Source organism: Pomacea canaliculata, linkage group LG14 (assembly GCF_003073045.1).
Source record: "Pomacea canaliculata isolate SZHN2017 linkage group LG14, ASM307304v1, whole genome shotgun sequence".
Lineage (NCBI taxonomy): Eukaryota > Metazoa > Mollusca > Gastropoda > Architaenioglossa > Ampullariidae > Pomacea > Pomacea canaliculata.
In genome coordinates this window covers 8,479,535-8,497,951 of record NC_037603.1, presented here as the reverse complement: position 1 = coordinate 8,497,951, position 18,417 = coordinate 8,479,535, and the positions used below count along the sequence as shown (strand labels likewise).

Genomic DNA, 18,417 nt, shown 5'->3' with positions numbered 1-18,417 from the left:
GGCGCATATCACGTGATATGACGGGGCGTCAACATGGACGCCTGTTTATTCTGTAGTTTGGATATTCCATTTGTTTTCTGCTCGGAGGAGCTTTTTGCTTTAGTTTCACTAATACTGAAACAAGTCGGACAGCCTTAGCGTCAGCGTTACACAAGCTATGTTAAAGAGAGAGACACGATGGCATTAAGTGGAGGCATTGCTGGAGACTTTACGGTGGTGCGGAACGCATACAATCTACAGACTCAGCAGGTAATCGAATGACACAACTTACAACTTAAATGTACTAGGATATGATGTGTAGACAGTCTTCCATATCAGGCTAACGCTGCCAATGTGAAAATTATCAACTAACGCATGGAGTGCTTGTTACTCATTCAAATTCAAAAACAATAATTTATGTGAAAACAAAGATTTGACTGTAGTGTAAGCTTCTTACTGCATCAAATATGTCTTACTCAAAGAATCTTTGCATTATTTATAGTGTAAGTGGTGCAGATGCATGCAAAGTGCTTGCAGCGCAAATGATGATTTAACCATTCGAAGAAGATAGAATTATTTTTCCTTTGTACCCAATTATACTTTTTTTTTGTAGTTGCTTCTGTTCATTATATTAGTGTAAACTTCGTTTTGACATTAATGTGTGGAGTAACGGCATATTTGGCTAATATCAGTGTTGGTATTTCGATTATTAGACAGATACATATCAACCTTAGGAATTTATATGACACTATCATATTGCATGCTTGTGATGTCCTTTTGCTGACAATGTGTCAGTCCACACTATACTCACAGATAAGATTAAAGGGCACTGTGGAATGGCACCAACTATTTTTAGAGGAGTATCAAGTGATTTTTGCTGTCATGCCTAGAGCTGTGAGCCCACCTTTAATGGTGGGGAAAAGCACTATACAAATCAACATATTATTATTCTCATTATCATTATTATTAGATTATGCATGATAGAAAAAAGTTTTACCTCTTTATGTATGTGGTGATGTTTGTGGAATTGTATCTTAAAAATGGATTTCAGTTACTTACACACATTTGAGAACATTCTCTCATATTTTAAGCTTGGAGTTGAACAGCTACTATATAGAATCATAAGGTATACATTTTGGGGCTTTGAAATAAATGACTTATTAGAATTTTCTGTTGTTTTAGAAACTGCTAGGGAATAACTAATGCTAAACATGTTTTAAATTTCAGAAACGCCTTCGCCACTTGCGCAGCATAGCTGTGAGAAATCTGCACTGTGGAGGTGAAACAAGGGAACAATATCCTCAGCTGCAATGTTACTTCACTCTTCACTCCTGCAGTACTTCTAGAGGTTTGTAGTTTTTCTGTGCATTTGGCTATGATGTGTTTGGACTCCAGACCTATACAAGTACCAGGATGTGTAAAAGTTTTTAAATTGGATAAAACATTGTCAAAATTGCACAAAGGCAAGAGTGTTTATCCACCTGATACATGCGCAAGTTTGACACATAAAAATAGCAGATTTACAATTTTTAAAAGGTTTTCGACCACACTTATTGATATCATTGTATAACATGTCTATGCCATCTTGTTGGAGGATATATTTTTAACACATTCTTATTCCTTGCTCTGTACCTCTCATATTTCTTTGTTCTGTCTGCAAGCTGTTCATTTTAGTGAAGCAACATTAGTTCAGTCCTCCAGTATATGGTCATAGGGTGGGGTGAGGTATTAAGGTTAGCAATCTTTTCTGAGGTAGATATAGCAGATATATCTAGTAGATGCACCAGGGTTGGGTCCCTTCTTTGGTGTTTCAGGCCATCCCACTCTTTCTGCATCCTTCCAGAATGTCTTGTATGATGTTCTTGGGAAGACTTTTGTGGATATCACAAGGCCTACTATGACAGTATTCTTTTGATTGTAGCAAGGTTGGGCTTCTGGGGACTGATTAGAGCGCTCCCTAATGTTTCCATTATCATGAAGCAGAGGAATATCTGTTATTATGTTTAGATCTGTTCAGATCCTTTTTGTGGATGTTTTCCTTAAGTAACGAAAGACCAGTTCTGACTGATGACTTTTACTGTCTACGATCTCACAACTTGCATGTCCATACATTTGTGTTTGAGAAATTCTCATTAGATAAAGCTATCAGAAGAGCTGGTAGATAAAGAATTGTAAAAACAGTTTGAGGAGGTTTGTGATGGGTTAGGGTTATCATATATTTATATTTGATAAATCCTCATTAGGTAAAGCTGTAGAAGGAATACTATCAGTAAAGCTGGTAGATAAAGAATAATAAGAACAGTCGGTGAGGGGTTTGTGATGCTGACAAGCTTTCTGCTGCTTTCTTATCTTGAGGGGTGAGGAGTAAAAGTCAGCTGTAAGCTAGGTAACAAATGTACAGTTGTACTGTTTAGCAACAACAATGTGATGACCAAATCATAGATGTGTTTTTTTGTTGTTGTTGTTGTTTGTTTTTTTTTTCTTTTATGCTGGCTGTAAAATAAATTGTATTTTAACCTGACCACAGGCATCGCATTAATAGTCTAATTATGTGAGGATGATGGGTAGATGACAGTAATTTCTTAAGACTATGTGATGAAATGTCGGACAATAAAGCACAGGGCCATATGGTGGATAAGATGTTGCAGCATGACTTTGAACTCACTCTTGATTCAGGTCCTATTCCAGTCATCTGGAAACTTTCAAACTTCACTCCACTTCCTAAGAAAATTAATTTTAATAAACCCAACAATTGTTTGGCTAATAACACTAATAATCCTAAATAAGGAAAACTCTGTAAACAATTCTCAGTGATTTTATTTGAACTTCTGTAGGCAGATATTAGATTCACTGCAGTTTGCATGTTAGACCATGAGGAGTGTTGGTGATACTGAGTTGTTCATCCAGATTGTTAAGAGATTAGACTGGCATCCCTATGGCAAATGACAAATTGTTTGACTCTCTGTTTTCCTTTTTTCTTTCTTTTTTTTTTGTTTGTTTGTTTGTTTGTTTGTTTATAATCTATATAATTTTTGGATCAGTTACTGGATTGCTTATGTATGATACTTATTTCTATTTCTGTATCTTGAGTAGGTCAGATTACTTTCTAGCCTGCGGTAGACCTTTATTGTGCAGTTGTTTGCTCACCATTGGAGTCAACTATTGTCATCTGCCCTGTGTTCAGCTGTGGCTTGGATGAAAGGACTTGTGATGAGTCCTTTTTTTCTTGGATTGTGTTTGCAGATGACACTGAACTCTATCGTTCATTCAGTACAGACAGTGAGTCGGTGCGTGAGGCAGTCTGTGCCGTAGAAGAGTGTTGTTTAGAGGTCAAGTCATGGATGCTACGGAATAAACTCAAGCTTAATGATGAGAAGACAGAGGCGATGCTATGTGGTTCCAAGTTTAGCCTTCGCAAAGTCTCTCTAGACTCCATCAAAGTGGGTCAAGCTAGAGTCCCCCTCTCCAGCTCCGTACGGAACCTTGGCCTCTATGTCGATAATCTTCTTACTATGTCTGATCATGTCAGTTCTGTAGTCAAGGCATGTTATTTCCACATCCGCACACTTGGACGACTCCGACCCATTCTCGATAGGAAGACTGCAAATGCAGTTGCTGTCTCCCTCATCTGTTCTAGATTAGACTATGCCAATAGCTGCCTCTGGGGAATTTCTAAGAGTGAGTTGTCGAGGCTTCAGCGAGTGCAAAATATGGCTGCTAGAATAGTTGCACTCTAGAAGAAATCTGATCACATTACTCCTGTACTACATGACCTACATTGGCTTCCTGTGGAGAAAAGAATTGTCCACAAATTGTTATTCAATTCAATTCAATTCAATATTAGGGCACTTTGACATATGGCTGTCTTCACGACCTTGCGCCTGCATATCTCCAAGAACTCATTCACTGTCACCAACCTCAGCGGAACCTTCGTTCAGCAGCCCAATTCAGACTTCAACGACCGAGTGTTCATTCAGGGAATACCAACAAGAAGACTGCGGGTTTCAGATCCTTCTTTAATGTAGCCCCGCTTCTGTGGAACTCGCTTTCCCTCTCGACTAAGGAGTCTGATAGTATTGCATCTTTTCGGAAAAATCTTAAGACTCACTTGTTTAACATTATTTGAAGTTGTTCATTTGCCCTGCAGTTTGGTGGCTGCTGGGTTCCCTGCGCATTGAGCATATCTCTGTGATACGGATACTAGCGCGTTACAAAACTACATCATCATCATTGTCCTGTTTGATTCAATTGGTACCTCTGGTTTTGTCTTTGCCTTGTTGGAGCTAGACATTCATAGCTGTAACCAAACTGCTGTATGTGTCAGTTTTTCACAGGCAAAGAAGCAAGAGTCATTCCTAATTAAGGGTTAGCCATTTTTATCAGTTACTGAAAACCCTTTTATCTTTTTCCTTTGTTTTCTGGTTCTCCATTATGTCTGTCTTTGATGGAAACAGTTGGAGTAGTATTGACTAGATTGGTTGTAAGATATTGGCGTGGATTAAAGGGATTTGATTTTTTTTTTTTGTGATCCACATATTCTCAGGGAAGCTGCTGGGATTTTGTCCACACCTGAACATGCCTAGGTAGGAGGATTTATTTTAATGAATTTAGGCAAGCATGATGCTTTTTTCATTATGCAGAAGCAAGAAACATCTGAAACCAATTTTTCCTTTATCAGTCCAGCTACTTAGTAGTGAATAAAAGTTTGGTTGTATGTGGATGTATGTCTAAAGTCTAGTATGACCTTAGAGATAAAAGTGTTTTTATCTGTGCTATCTATGATACATCTTTTTTTCTTATAGCCAAAGACTTTTAGCTGAGCACACTTTCTCAAGTAGAACTGCAAGTTGGGATTAATAAATTTAGTCATTGTTATTGCTAGATGATTAAAACAAACCCACTCTTTTATTAAAATGAACACATACAAAATCAGAATGCAGTTTTATAATATCCACTGCTTTGTTACATGATAATTCATGATGAAGTCTACCTTTTAGATACTTTAGTTAAAATTCTATGTTTCTTAAGGAGCAACTGAGCTATCATTGAAAAAGGTTTAAAGATCATGATTGTAGGGAATTGTTACTTTCGTTTCAGCATTTTACACCAGTGAAAAGATCACAGGCTCAATGGTGAGTAGTGTTTACTTGTCACATCTGTTTCTTTGTTCTCTCCTTTGAGTGTTTATCATATGTGTTTTGTTTCTTTGTTCTCTGTCTTCAGTTTGGTAGTTTTGAAGAAAAGAAATAGAACAAAATAAAATGAAAAGATTTATGTTGGCTGTTAAAACTGCTTCACCGCCTGTTGTTACTAGACTGCCTGGGTATGAAAGCTTATGAACTTTATCCACTTGTTGTCAGTGATTATGGGTTCTCTTGACTTAGCATTCTGTCTCATTTCTTTTGTTTTGCCTGTATTTACTTTTTCAAATCCTATCTTTTCCTGTGCATCTTCATGTTGGCTGGACAGCATAACTGATGCCATCTGCACAAAGTCTTTTTGTACTAACATAAGTGTCCAGTTAATTCCTTTTTTTTTCTTTTTTGTTTGTTGCATAAACCAGTTTGTGGCCAGTATGAATATATATGGTGAGAGAATCCAATCCTGAAACGGTTGTAATATGGAGACGAGAGTACTGTTACTTTGCCTTATTGTCTTACGGAAGCTAGCTCTTTGCCTCTTGTATTAGTGGTGTATGCGCCTGGGGAGGGCAATCGGGGCAGCTAGTTTATTCCTTGTTACTCCTTGAGGAGAATAAGGCCAGAACACCTCACCAGCAGACCCAGTTTTGGGCAGCACCCCAACTCTCCTCTTTCCCTGAGGGTTCCATTAAAGTGCCTGCCCAGCAATGGTGTCAGCTGGTTTGCGCAGGGTGTGTTTCCTATCCAGCCCCATTTGCACTTTTTGATGTCTTGACTAGTGGCATTCTGGTTGGGTTATTTTCCACAGGCAGCTGTTGAAGATCTTTTCAGGCCATCTTATTCCCAGAATATGGCGTATGCATTGGTTAGTAAAGATCTGGAGCTTGCTGTTGATAGTGTTAGTCACTCTCCAGGTTTCAGAACCATATAGTACAGCAGTTCTCAACATTTTACTTGTGACGCCCATCTGACGAACACAGGTGCGCCCCCCTTAACCAGCTAGGTCGATGGAGGGTATGGGGGGCCTTAGATAACTTCAAATGCCGTGTCGAGGAAATTAATACAATTCAACAATGGAAGAACAAAGTTCGTATCTGCAAGAAGCATAACTGTTAATGAAATGTTACGAAAGCAAATTCTGCGGTGCTAGTAAATATTATTTTATTAATTTTATTGGACACTCACTTTGATTAATGAGAAGGTTGAACCTGCTTGCTATTGCATAGAGAAGCGAACCTGTGTGCAATGTTCGTACCCACTGCTATTCGCAGCTCAGCCTCTGCGTCCACACGATTTCTGTATTTCGACTTCAGTGCTGCCAATGCTGAAAATCCTTGCTCACACATATGCGAAGTTGAAAATGGCAGAAGAACTTTCATTGCTTTCTCAGAAAGGAGAGGATATTCACTGTTGACGCTAATCCAGAATTTTGGCACTGGTGTTGTTTGGAAGACCATTTTCAGGGATTGGTCACTAGAAAGGTCGATGAGCTGCTCTTCTTCTTCCGTGGACAACCCACTTGTGCTAGGATCAGCCAGAAATGGATTATGAATCCAATCGTATTTAGTCACATCAATTTCAGCGAAGTAATGCACTCCATTTAGATGGGCAATAATTACGTTCTTCACCTGATCAAGATTCAAGTTAACGTCAGCCTTGCACTTACACAAGCATGGAAACATATCACAAATATTTTCTTGGCTTATCTTTTGCGTCCACAACGAGATTTTTCGGACGAAAGCATTCATCTTGTCAGTTGTTTGTAATATGGTCGTGCCTTTCCCTTGCATAGAAGTATTCACAAGGTTCAGCTTCTCAAATATGTCTGATAAATATGCCATTAGCAGCAGCCATCGGTCGTTCTTAAGCAGGTCAGCCTTGTTGAAAGAGTTCTCCTTCAGAAACACCCACAATTCTTCCCGCAATTCAAAGACTCTCGCGAGAGCTTTTCCACGCAACAACCACCTTGATTCGCAGTAATAGAGCAAGGCGTCATAGTTGGCTCCCATGTCTTGACATATCAGAGAAAACAGGCGAGATCTGGCAGAACTGTTCTTCACAAAGTTCACCATTTTGATGACATCCGTTAGCACTGTGTTCAACTCAACACTCTAATCTTTGGAAGTTAGAACTTCACGGTGGATCATGCAGTGAGTCCAAACTACGTCTGGAGCAACCTTTATAATAAGAGATTGCAACCCTTGTTTCTTTCCAGCCATTGCAGGAGCACCATCTGTGCACAAGCTGACGCAGGAACTCCAGGAAATGCCTTGGTCGACAATCCCCAAAAAAATCTTGGGCTCTTGCTCTGCGTTCAATTTTCTTGCAAAATAACAAGTCTTCCAGAAGATTATTTTCCCACACGTAATGAATGTAAGCAATCAAATGTGAGTCACCTGCAGTGTCAGTAACTTCATCTAACCACAAGGCAAAATTTTGGCTTTTATACGACTGATCAACTGATCAGACACGTCTTCAGATATCTCAGTTATTCTCCGGCGAACTGTGTCATTTGACAAAGGAATGGCTTGCAGTTGCGTAGCAGCATCTTCTCCTATCATGGTCCGTACAATGTCCATTGCTGCAGGCATTATTAATGACTCTCCGATTGTATGTGCTTTTTTTCTTTAGCAATGTGATAGGAAACTTGATACGAGGCCATCAAAGCTTTCTTAGGAATTGAGGTATGTGAGACACATTTTTTTTTGTCTCTTTTGTATTCTTGCAATTTTCGTTCAAAAAATTCGAGAGGTTTGCAAACTAATTCTGCATGCCGAGTTTCCAATTGGCACCGTAGTTTGTTTGGCTTCATACTATCTGGAGCTAATATTGCGAAGCAAACAACACACTGTGGACGTTCTTTACCATCAACAATAATGTTGGTAAAACCAATTTTCAAGTATTCATTGTCATACTTTCTTACTTTCATAGCAGGCCTTTCTGCTATTTCATTGGCTCCAGCACCCAAAACTTGCACATCGCTCGTTTCTTCCTGTTTTCTTTTCAAAAAACCACTGCAATCAGTTCCTTTTCGTATCACAAATTTATCCATGGCTATCTTCACCAGAACAAACACGTTTGTATATGGAGGTATTAAAAAGTATGCCATTTTATAGTGTCACTGTTACATTTGATAACATGTGATGAGATGGTTCTTCATATGTACATGACTGTACTTTATAGTTTCAGAACTATGTGATGGAATTTTCTAATTTAAGAATGAAAGACATTAAAATGTTTTGAAACTGAAGTGCTTATGATTTCATCTGAGATATTTAGATACTTTAAAGTCTGTTGTCAGTTTATTTTTCTCATTTTGTACAGTGTTTTCAGCCTGCCTTTGCTGGTGAAGAAGAGTGCTATATAAATCAAGTTCTTTTTTATTATTATTATCTTTTTCATTATCATCATCTTTTTTTTTTCTTCCTAGTTGAATGTGTTTGTCCAGACTTTGTTTTTCTTCAACTACAGAACCCTTCTTGGCAGAACTTTGATATAAGCAGGTGCGAAGATGAAGTAAACATTGCATCCAAATGTATCCTTCTTTTATGGCTTAGATGTTAACCTTAACCCTAGCCCATGTCATGGTGAAAGTAGAAACAAAAAAAATGTTACAACTGTTGACACTATCCTTTAGCGATGGCATTCATAGTAAAAACAGAAACAAATATTGACTGTTGACATTTGATGCCATTTATGCTAGCCTTCTTTTGAAAATTTGGAGAAAAAAAACTATGGTATATGTTAATTGAGTTTTTCTGTGGTTTTTGAGATTATACATAATTCACACCAGATTGTTCCTTAACCATTTACAGCACTGGTCTTGCGAGTGTGGGTGGGAAATGTTGATAAATTTCGTCAGTTGATCGTAATGAATGTTCACCTAACAGGACTGTACTTTTTAGCAGAAAAGGTAAATACTTGTGGGAATAGTTTTATGTATCCTGTTCCTTTTTTTTTTTTCAAATGTTGTTTACTTTGAAGGATGAGATTTCCCACTCCCATCTCTTTATTAGGATACAGTCAAATCTCGCTACTATGCCACCTACCAGGACCGAGCAAAAGTGGCATAGTAGCGAGAGTGGCATAGTAGCGAGGGTTCATAAAAATGGCTTTATTTGTTCAAGTTACCCGTCAGTTTAAAGCTCTCAAGAATCGTCAGCTGGCGCATGTTCTTTCGGCGGATCTCATACATCTCGTTGTCTAGTCCAGTGTTCTGAAAGTATTTCGGACCGCGGACCACTTTACTTAAGTAAAAATTATGGCGGGCCACCAAACCCTAAAAATCACTCTGTACTATGAATTTCAAATTTAAATTGCCGCATTTGTTTCATTACAATTCAAAACTAAATGTCCTTCTTGACAGTAGTATATATAGTAATAAGTTGACATAAAACTACGTGTACCTCGTTCTTTGTAATTAAAATGTTAAAGCGAGGAATGCATCACTTTGAACGTCACTTTGCTGACATATGACGACTGTCAGCCGCGGACCACCTGACATGCCCGAGGACCACTAGTGGTCCGCAGACCACACTTTGAGAACCACTAGTCTAGTCGATCGCACACTTGCATCACACCGGGCTTCCCCCTTCTCTGTTGTAAGAACGGTGCTCCAAGCTCACTGGGCTTCCTCGAATTGAACAATTTCCTCCTCGATCTCGTCCTCTTTGCTTTCCTCCCTGCATAGCATTTCCTCAGCAATCCCCTCCATCGTGAAAGACCCGCCAGATGCGACGCGCTCGCGGAATTTCACAACTCGTGCCTTTACAATAGTGGCATAGTAGCGAGAGTAGGAGGTGGCATAGTAAATTTATTTTGCATTGAATTTATAGTCGGGACTGAGCAAAAGTGGCATAATACCGAGAGTGGCATAGTAGCGGGGTGGCATAGTAGGAGATTTGACTGTAGTACACTTTATTTATTTCTATCAGGGTTATTATGAAAAGTAGACATAAAGCAAGAAGAAGTAAGAAAAAGAACTGAGGACTCATCCCATAAAGTTTTACAGTTAAATGTTAAAAGCGTGAAGTGTTCATATTTTATTCCATTGTAATTTTCAGATTTGAATTATATGTAATACATTTATATTATATATAAAGTTATATATTTAAGTTTTAATTAAAACTTACACTTCTTGTGATGCGCCCATTGACACATGCATACTATTTAATTTAGTCAGTTCAGAAGCACATTAATATTTTTATGAATTTAAATAGGGTTGATTTGTATACTTTTATATAATTATTTTATTATCATAATATCAGTAGTAATTCAGGCTAATGTTAAGGAAGCAATTGGTAAAGCTGTGGATTGAAATACTCCCACAAGAACCAATGGAATCAATTATTTAGCATATTATTAGCTGTTATGGCATCTGTAATAATTGTAAGGGTAGACAGCGTTGTTTTGGTATGAAATAATTAGGTACATTTATGTTTACATGTGGATATTCAGTGCTGGCTATACTCTTGATCAATTTCAACAGATGAAAATGAAAATGGGCTGCTTATTAAACAATTGCTTATCATGATTGCCAAATTGGCAATTTGGATGTATGATGGACTTAAAGTACTTTTTGGTCTGACTTTATTAATTTCTTAATGTGCTTTTCTCTGTGAATAAAACTCAGCTTCAAAACAGCATGGTGAAGCATCCTCCAAACACAGTTATCTTTGGTATGCTGGATAAGTTCTTTATCTACATCAGCAAAGAACAAGCTGACCTGAAAACCCTGGCCAAAAATGTAAGTATGAACGACAAACGGGGCAGGGAGAGATGAGGAGTGTGAGAAAGAGGTAGAATTTGTGAACTGACAGATAAGCACATCTAAATTATATCTAGACTATGTATTACTATAATGCCTTAACTCTGTACATGACAGATTAAAATATAGCTTGTAATTTTGAGGGGGTTTTTGTAAAAATTGAGAGGGACTAAGGAGGATTAGTTAAAAAAGAAACAAACCATTCAGTATGTGGAGGCAAATATTATTAATAATTTTTTTAAGTAAAATATAATTTTTTGGAAAAAATTCTTGAACCCACTTCTTATAAAGAACAGCTCTCCTTCTTCATTGACCTTGGATGTATCTGTCCACTTTCAATCATCTACATTCTGGAAGATGCAGTTTCTTTATCCCTTGTCCAACTGATCAGATCTTCTCTGGTATGTCACTTTTCTCTTTTTACTCCATGACCCAGGATGAAGTCTTCAAAACAATCTGCTTCATGTCTGTCAGGACCTGGGAGCTTGATCCTCTTCAAGCCTTTCTTAACTCTGATTTTGTTCCAATACTTTTCTTCATCGTGCAACATCATGAACACTTCTTTTGCTATTGGGTCTCTCCCATCATCTTCAGGTCTGCCATCATTTGCCCTTTCTTGAAGAAACATGATCTTCACCACCATAATGTACCAATAAAAAAAAAAAAGTTCAGTTTATGGTATATTTTTGTTGTTAAAACTCTTTAAAAGGATCAGTATTCATCTTTTTGTTAAAAACCTGCTGAACCCCTTTCAGTCTTCCTACTGACAATAGCATAATACTGGAACTGATCTTCAGATTGTTAACAAACTTTTATATCAAGTGATTCAGGCAAAGTCTAGCTACTTGCTATGAAGCAAGGGTAAATTGCTAGCCTGGGAAAACATTGGGAATTCTAGGGCAAATGTCTTGTTTCTGTAGTTAAAAGCCAGTGTCAAATCCCATCACATCAAACTCCACATCTACACAATGACAATGATCAACTTTATTGGTCCCAGTGGGCAATTTAAGCATGGGAAGGTGCTCTAGTTCTCAATTATCTTCCTGGATCCATAGTTAAAAAGTGGTGGTGAAGGTACTCTGGGATAAAGACACATGGTAGTGATCTAGGGGTCAGGGTATTACATTATAAGTATAAATACAAGATGATTTTCCTGGAGTTCCTGATTTAATAATAATGCAAGATTTGTATAATGCAAACTCACATTTCTAAGGAGCATAGCTTTTGTGCTTAAAACAAAAAGGAGATATGGACAACACCATACAAGGTACAGAAGTATAAAGCACAGTACTGACAATGAATAGAAGTCAAATATAGAAATGGCAGAGAGGAACCAAGTGAGAAGAACTAAGAGTATTATGATTCTGCAGAGGAAGAAGATGAGGAATGTAGCAATAAGCAGAGAAAGGGTGGGGGGTTTAAAAAGGATGAGCATTATATGCACTAAGTGTGTGTACTAGGAGTCATGCTGAAGGATGAGGTGTGTTTTCAGTTCGGATTTTAAAGATTCATTTGTAGGTAGTGGTGATATGGAAAGGGAGAGAGTTTCATTGTTTTACTAAACATCCTGTTACCATATGTTGTTGTTCTGGTGAGAGGAATAGGATACAGTCATCAGGCACAGAGCATAGTTGTCTGGTGACACATAGGGGAATAGAAATTCAGAGAAATAGTGAGGGCAGGAGCCAGCAAAGAAATTAAAACATACCACAGTCAGTTTTTACTGAATGCCAGAGCAGACAGGAAGCCAGTGCTGAAAATAAAGGAGAAGAGTGGCAGTCTCGCTTCCAAGCTCTAAGCACCAGAAGTGCAGCGGAGTCTTCTACTTTCTGGAGCGTCTGGATGACAAAAGTAGCAAACAAGTAGCTGCAATAATCAAGGCTAGAAAGAACACACACACACATACAAGAGTGTTGGTAGAGTGCATAGAAAGAAAGTTATTTTGGGGAGACTATCTATTCTCGTGCCATAACTATGACTCCTGGGCGAGTCCACTGCTTTCGTCAGTTCTAGATAACAATGGCTTGGATACATGTTCCTTGTGTGATCATTATACTAGCTAGACTACAATGTGTAGCTCCCTGTTAATTGTATCTTCATTATACTAGGTAGATGACTAAGTCTGACTTTATGTTCATTGTGTGTTCATGCTAATTTTCTCCCTTTTGTAGGTAGCGGACTTAGATTTGCCATCAACATTATTACCTGCTGTTGTGAAAGTTGACCAGTCTCTTGTACGTAACTCATACAATACCAGCTCTGTGTCCAGGTAAGTTAATGCTTTTTATGGGAGGGGTATAGGTGAATGGGTCCCTGAAGTAAGAAAGGGTACTCGAGTGATGCTATGGGCATGGGAGATGGGATTAAAGGGATTCTAAAGGCGAAATAAAACTTCTTAAAATCATGTAAAGAGTATGATCTACTTGAATCTCGTCTATTTTCGCATCTGTTCATATGGGAAAAGTTGAAGGTTTTGTAGCATGTTGTGTTTAAGAATAGAAATTACATAGAACTCTTTCGTTTATTTACAAGAAGTCTCGTTCTTCATCACGTGACCTTATGACATATGACCAAGACTGCTTACCAAATGAAACAGACTGTTTTCTATAATTGTTAAAACTGTGCTTTGAAAAGTTCACTTTAAAACCTGAATAAACTCACGTGACACCACCGATGACGACGTCAAATCTTCGCAATGACCACAGACACTTCCTCTGACTGATGTCACAACCAGACTCGTCTGCTTGACCATCTCAGGAAGCTATCGTGGTTACTCAACGGAAGGACACAAGGGTCGATTTCGCTGGATGTTTTCAATTTTTATAAACATCAGCAACCGAAATAGTGCTAATAAGTGGTAGTTGAGAAATGAATCATTTATTTCTCTTGTATTGCTCTCGTGCTCAGTAATTGTAACTAAATATAGTTTTGAAACGTTTGACCATCGCCACAGCCTTATCACAAGCCTTGAGTATCCCTTTAAGGATTGGCAGGATGGAGTGTGTAGACCAGATTATCCTTTTGATTTTTTCATGTTTACTACCATTTTAGAGTATGCTTGCCAAAAAAAAAAAAAGAGATTTACCTGGTCATGAAAGGATGGTTGTGACTGAGGGGACTAACCATTTGATGAAGTTCCTGTGAGGATTATAAATGTCACTGGAAGAAAATATTGATTTTTTTCATGCAGCCTTGCAGGATTTCCTAAAAAAAAATTGCTGAAGTGTAAATGATTTTAAAGCCAAGGGCTCACAAAAATATCATAGTTGGTACACATTTAAAGGTGTCAGTATAACAATATTTTTTGGCATTTTCCACGCTGGCTTGAAACTTAGCTTCTAGAATTGATGATAATCACAAGATAGCCAACTGTTGTCTTGGAAACCGGGTTCTAAATTCTAAGGAATTAAGTTGGTGAAGCATTATTAGAACCTGTGACCTGTAATCATGATGTCATCATCATATAAGGGGATGTCATGAGGCTGGGTCTAGTTTCTCAATAGAAGTGACAGTGATTGAACAAAGGTGTTTTGGTAGGTATTGTCTTACCAAGGCAAGATTAAAGGTTTGATCTGAAAGTGGGTTGTATTAGATGCAGCCACCATGTCTCATAATAGAAAGGTGGGCTACATTCAGTACAGCTACCATGTCTACATTAGAGAAAACTACTATGTCTCATAGCAGAAAGAATGAAACTTTGTGGGGAAAAATGGCGGACATGTTGAGCGAGGCATTCACTATGATGAACATCTTAATTTGAAAAAAATAAGTTATTGTTTTAAAATCTTCATGCTGACAACCTTTTAACCTTCCAATGACCATGAAATTATTATAGTGTTAACCATAAGTGGGATCCATAGCCATACCATTTTGCAACATATTTTCATGCTGAAAATGTACACACTGTTGAAAATGTGATACCTATTTTATTAAAACACGAAAATCAGTGTAATTAACATGTACCACAAATTGTAATGACAAAACATAGTAATGTTACAATAAATTATGAAGCGTTTGTATATCAAGATCCCATGATTACAAAAAGCAAAGAGGGTAGTATTTGTTTGCCTCTTTTGGTTCTGGAAGAACACATAAAATCTCTTTTCTGGTTTTACAAATGGTCCCCAGCAAGGTAAACTTCTTAGCAAGAAGTTTCTCTTGCAGCCCAAAGCTAGTGAAGAAGTTGGCAATCGGTATGTTCCCTCCACTATTTTTCAACCCAGAAATCATGTCCAACACAACTCTTTCACCTTGGTTCTGTTTTCCTGGTTGACCAGGTCTTCCTCCTTTGCATCGGTCGGGTGGCGCAACGGTTAGCGCCTGTCACCAATACAGTGAAGTTTGGCTGCCCAGAGTTCATTTCTCGTCTCGGGCAAGCTGTTCTTTCTCTGCATGTGGCATCTGTTTACAGGCCTGGCTGCCTTGCCGTAATATAGCCTCAGTTGCTGGCACGGCGTAAAACACCAATTCCTCCCCCACCCCACTTCCTCCTTTGCATACTGGGCAATTCAAAACAGAAGATATTGGGTTTTCACAGAGGACCCAGATTTTTATATTATATTTCCCTGGTTCACTGGGAATGTATTGTTTAAAAAAGTATCTGCCTCTAAAGTTGAGTAATTGTCCATTAACAGTCACATTTTCTGAGGGTTTGTAAAATTCTTTCAAGTTGTCTACCCCTACAAAATATTTTAGAGATTGAGGATAGCTTTTTATCGGGTCACCTTTGACCAGCATCATCAGCAGCATCAAATCTAAGCACTCTTCTCGATTGCAGGAATCTTGCTTTGAGTGTCGCTTTTGGAAAAAAAAATGGCTCTCTTCTGCTTGTTGCTGCCCAACTGTTCTATCGGTTCATCCTGAGCTTTATAGCCACCAGCTAAGATCATTATGCCCATAATGCACTCAAATTCATTGTTAGTCATATTATTCTCCCCATAATTTAGTTTGCCTTCCTTGTTCAATACAATACAACTTTATTAATCCGCAAGGGCAATTACAGGTATGATGACACGCCAGCACACTAGAGGGAAGATTATGTAGGAGATTAAAGGGAATAGATTCTGGCGACATACACACACATGTGCGCACACACCCACTCATATAGTAACACAGCAACAGGAGGTTCAGTGGGCACCCTGCACAAGGTCACCTCAGGCTGACACATCATCACAGCTAGTGGAATTGAAGAAGTGAATTGCACGTGGAATGAACGAGTTTCGGTAACGGTTCGCTCGACATGACCAGTACAGCGTATCTGCGACCAGACCGCAGAAGTGAGAACTCACTCGCCAACACATGACCAGGAATGGTAAGGATACGAGATGCCATCCTAAGGATTTGCTGCTTATTTAAGAGGGCTAGATCCCTCTGCTTGGTTCCGGTGATTTTGGAACAGATCTTAACAAGGGAGACAAGGCTTTTCCTGTTCCCTACGGAGAGGTTGTGAAACCAAGATGGTGAAAGAAAAGGTGATGAGACTCTCAATGAAGGACTGATAGAACCAAGTGAGAATGACTGGGCTGACAGAGAAAGACCTAAGCTTCCGTAGCAGGTATAAGCGTTGCTGGCTCCGCCTGAGGATCATGTCATTATCACATCCCATTTAAGTTTATCATCAAAGATAGTACCTAAATATTTATAAGTGTTGACTATCTCAATGGCATCACCATGGATAGTACTATTAACCACAACAGGTCTGTTCAGCCTAAAGTCAAAGATCATTTCCTTTGTCTTTGAGACATTCAAGTCAAGAAAATGTTCATCACACCAGCGTACAAAAGCAGGAAGAGCGCCACTGTGAACGTGTTCATGCTCATACAAGAGAGACAACAAGGCAGTGTCATCAGCAAATTTTATAAGAAAGCTTCTATCAACAGTGGTTCTACAGCTATTAGTATATAGTATGAACAATAGTGGGGACAAGCAGCAGCCTTGAAGGGAGCTTGTACAGGTAACAGTAATGTCGGAGAGAGTACCATTAACGAAAACTCTCTGCTGCCTGTTGGTTAAGAAGTCTAGGATCCAGAGAGTTAATTGATAGGACAAATGGAAGTCTGAGACTAGGCTCTCTGCTAATAAGTGAGGTTGCACGATGTTAAAAGCATCCATTGTATAATGATGTCACAAATCGCTGCTGTAATCACTGTACAATAAGGAAGCAATTTTTTAAGGTCCATTACTACGTGAGGCATTATCTTGACATATGAAGAATGGGAAATGGACACCGAAATAGGTTGTAAAGGACTCTATGGGTAATTTGACAGAGATGGATAATTCGACAGAGATAAGAAGTACCGTTAGGTTAGGCACACACAGGGAAGGTGAGGTGAAATGTTTGGATGATGCTATGTTTATTTCTTGGAACTCATCCATGAGCATGTGACATTTATCTTTTATGGCTCCTCCTCCCCACTACTTTACTGAAATCTTGTCTGTCCACACTCCTTTACGAAACCTTCAGGCCTCACCAGACTCCTGCATTCCTATCCCTCCCTCCCACACAGTCACATATGGGACAACAGACATCCTCCCTCTGTGCTGCTAAGCAGTGGAACTCTTCTACATCACATTTGCCACTCAGACTCCAAGGCTACATTCACACGCTCTCTGCAAACATATCTGTTCACAAAGTAGTAGTCCTGAATTACTATTCTTAACTCCCTGGCAATACTGTCTGTCATGCTAATCATCATGTAACGACTCCATCTGACACTGTTTACAGTATCTACATCCCTTCATACCTTCATCCATTGCTTTACGTTCTACTCTCAGGATCCAGACTGTTCTGAGAGCCATCAAGCAACTGCAGGGCCATGCACAACGCTACCGTATTCAGATTGAAGACCGACTACTAGCATCACAGGAAAACACTAAGCGAGTAGGTTGCTTATAGTATTGTGCACAGTGTTACTGTACTCCACTTAGTAAGTAGGTTGCTTTTTACTGGTTTTAGTATCATGATGATAGTACAAGGATTAATTTATAATATGTTGATTGGACTGGAGCTGATATATGTGCTCTCACCCTTTAGCTTCATCTCTACCTTTTTTTTATATTAAATTTTCATCATTCTGATTTGTTTTTATCAATTTTTTTTCCCAGATCTCTTACCTGTCCTGTATTACTTCTAATGAATGCATACTTCTTAGAGATAAGGCTAGTTTTACAGTTTTTGGTATTTTTTTTCCTGATCCGTGACTTATTGCTGGAAAACAACATGGTCTTCACAGAAGAAGCTTAAGGCACATTTGCTGCAAATTCTTTGTAGTGCAAGTAGCTGTCAATGAACAACTGTCAATCTGTTACCCCAAACAGTGACTTCCTCCTGTCTTTATAGCCCTTGATTTACAGTTTTTACCTTTTTGGGTATCTTGGGATAAGATGGACCACACTATGATCATATCTACCCAAGATAGGCCTGCATCTGCTTGCATAAGCATTTGAGATACAAGTTAGAACTTAAAACATTTGTCACACACACAGTTCTGCCCAGTGTAACAGCTAACACACTAATACAGAGATAGCAAT

The 18,417-nt window shown here is 38.6% G+C and overlaps 1 protein-coding gene across 3 annotated transcripts in view; it reads left to right on the top strand.

The window, feature by feature from the left end:
• The first annotated feature begins 26 nt into the window (after positions 1–26).
• Positions 27–18,417, top strand: part of LOC112555251 (UV radiation resistance associated protein-like) — a 30,758-nt gene continuing 12,367 nt past the window's right edge. The window contains exons 1-8 of one of the 3 annotated variants that reach the window (XR_003097428.1): positions 27–249; positions 1,207–1,327; positions 5,077–5,111; positions 8,592–8,655; positions 8,936–9,033; positions 10,753–10,866; positions 13,059–13,156; positions 17,662–17,767. Coding sequence is in view for 2 of the 3 variants with exons in the window: in XM_025223565.1 (XP_025079350.1) it covers positions 178–249; positions 1,207–1,327; positions 5,077–5,111; positions 8,592–8,655; positions 8,936–9,033; positions 10,753–10,866; positions 13,059–13,156; positions 17,662–17,767 (708 nt within the window). In the remaining variant the exon portion in view is untranslated. Of the gene's footprint in view, positions 250–1,206; positions 1,328–4,522; positions 4,563–5,076; positions 5,112–8,591; positions 8,656–8,935; positions 9,034–10,752; positions 10,867–13,058; positions 13,157–17,661; positions 17,768–18,417 lie in introns of those variants that run through there. The other 2 variants (XM_025223565.1, XM_025223566.1) reach the window with 2 other exon arrangements.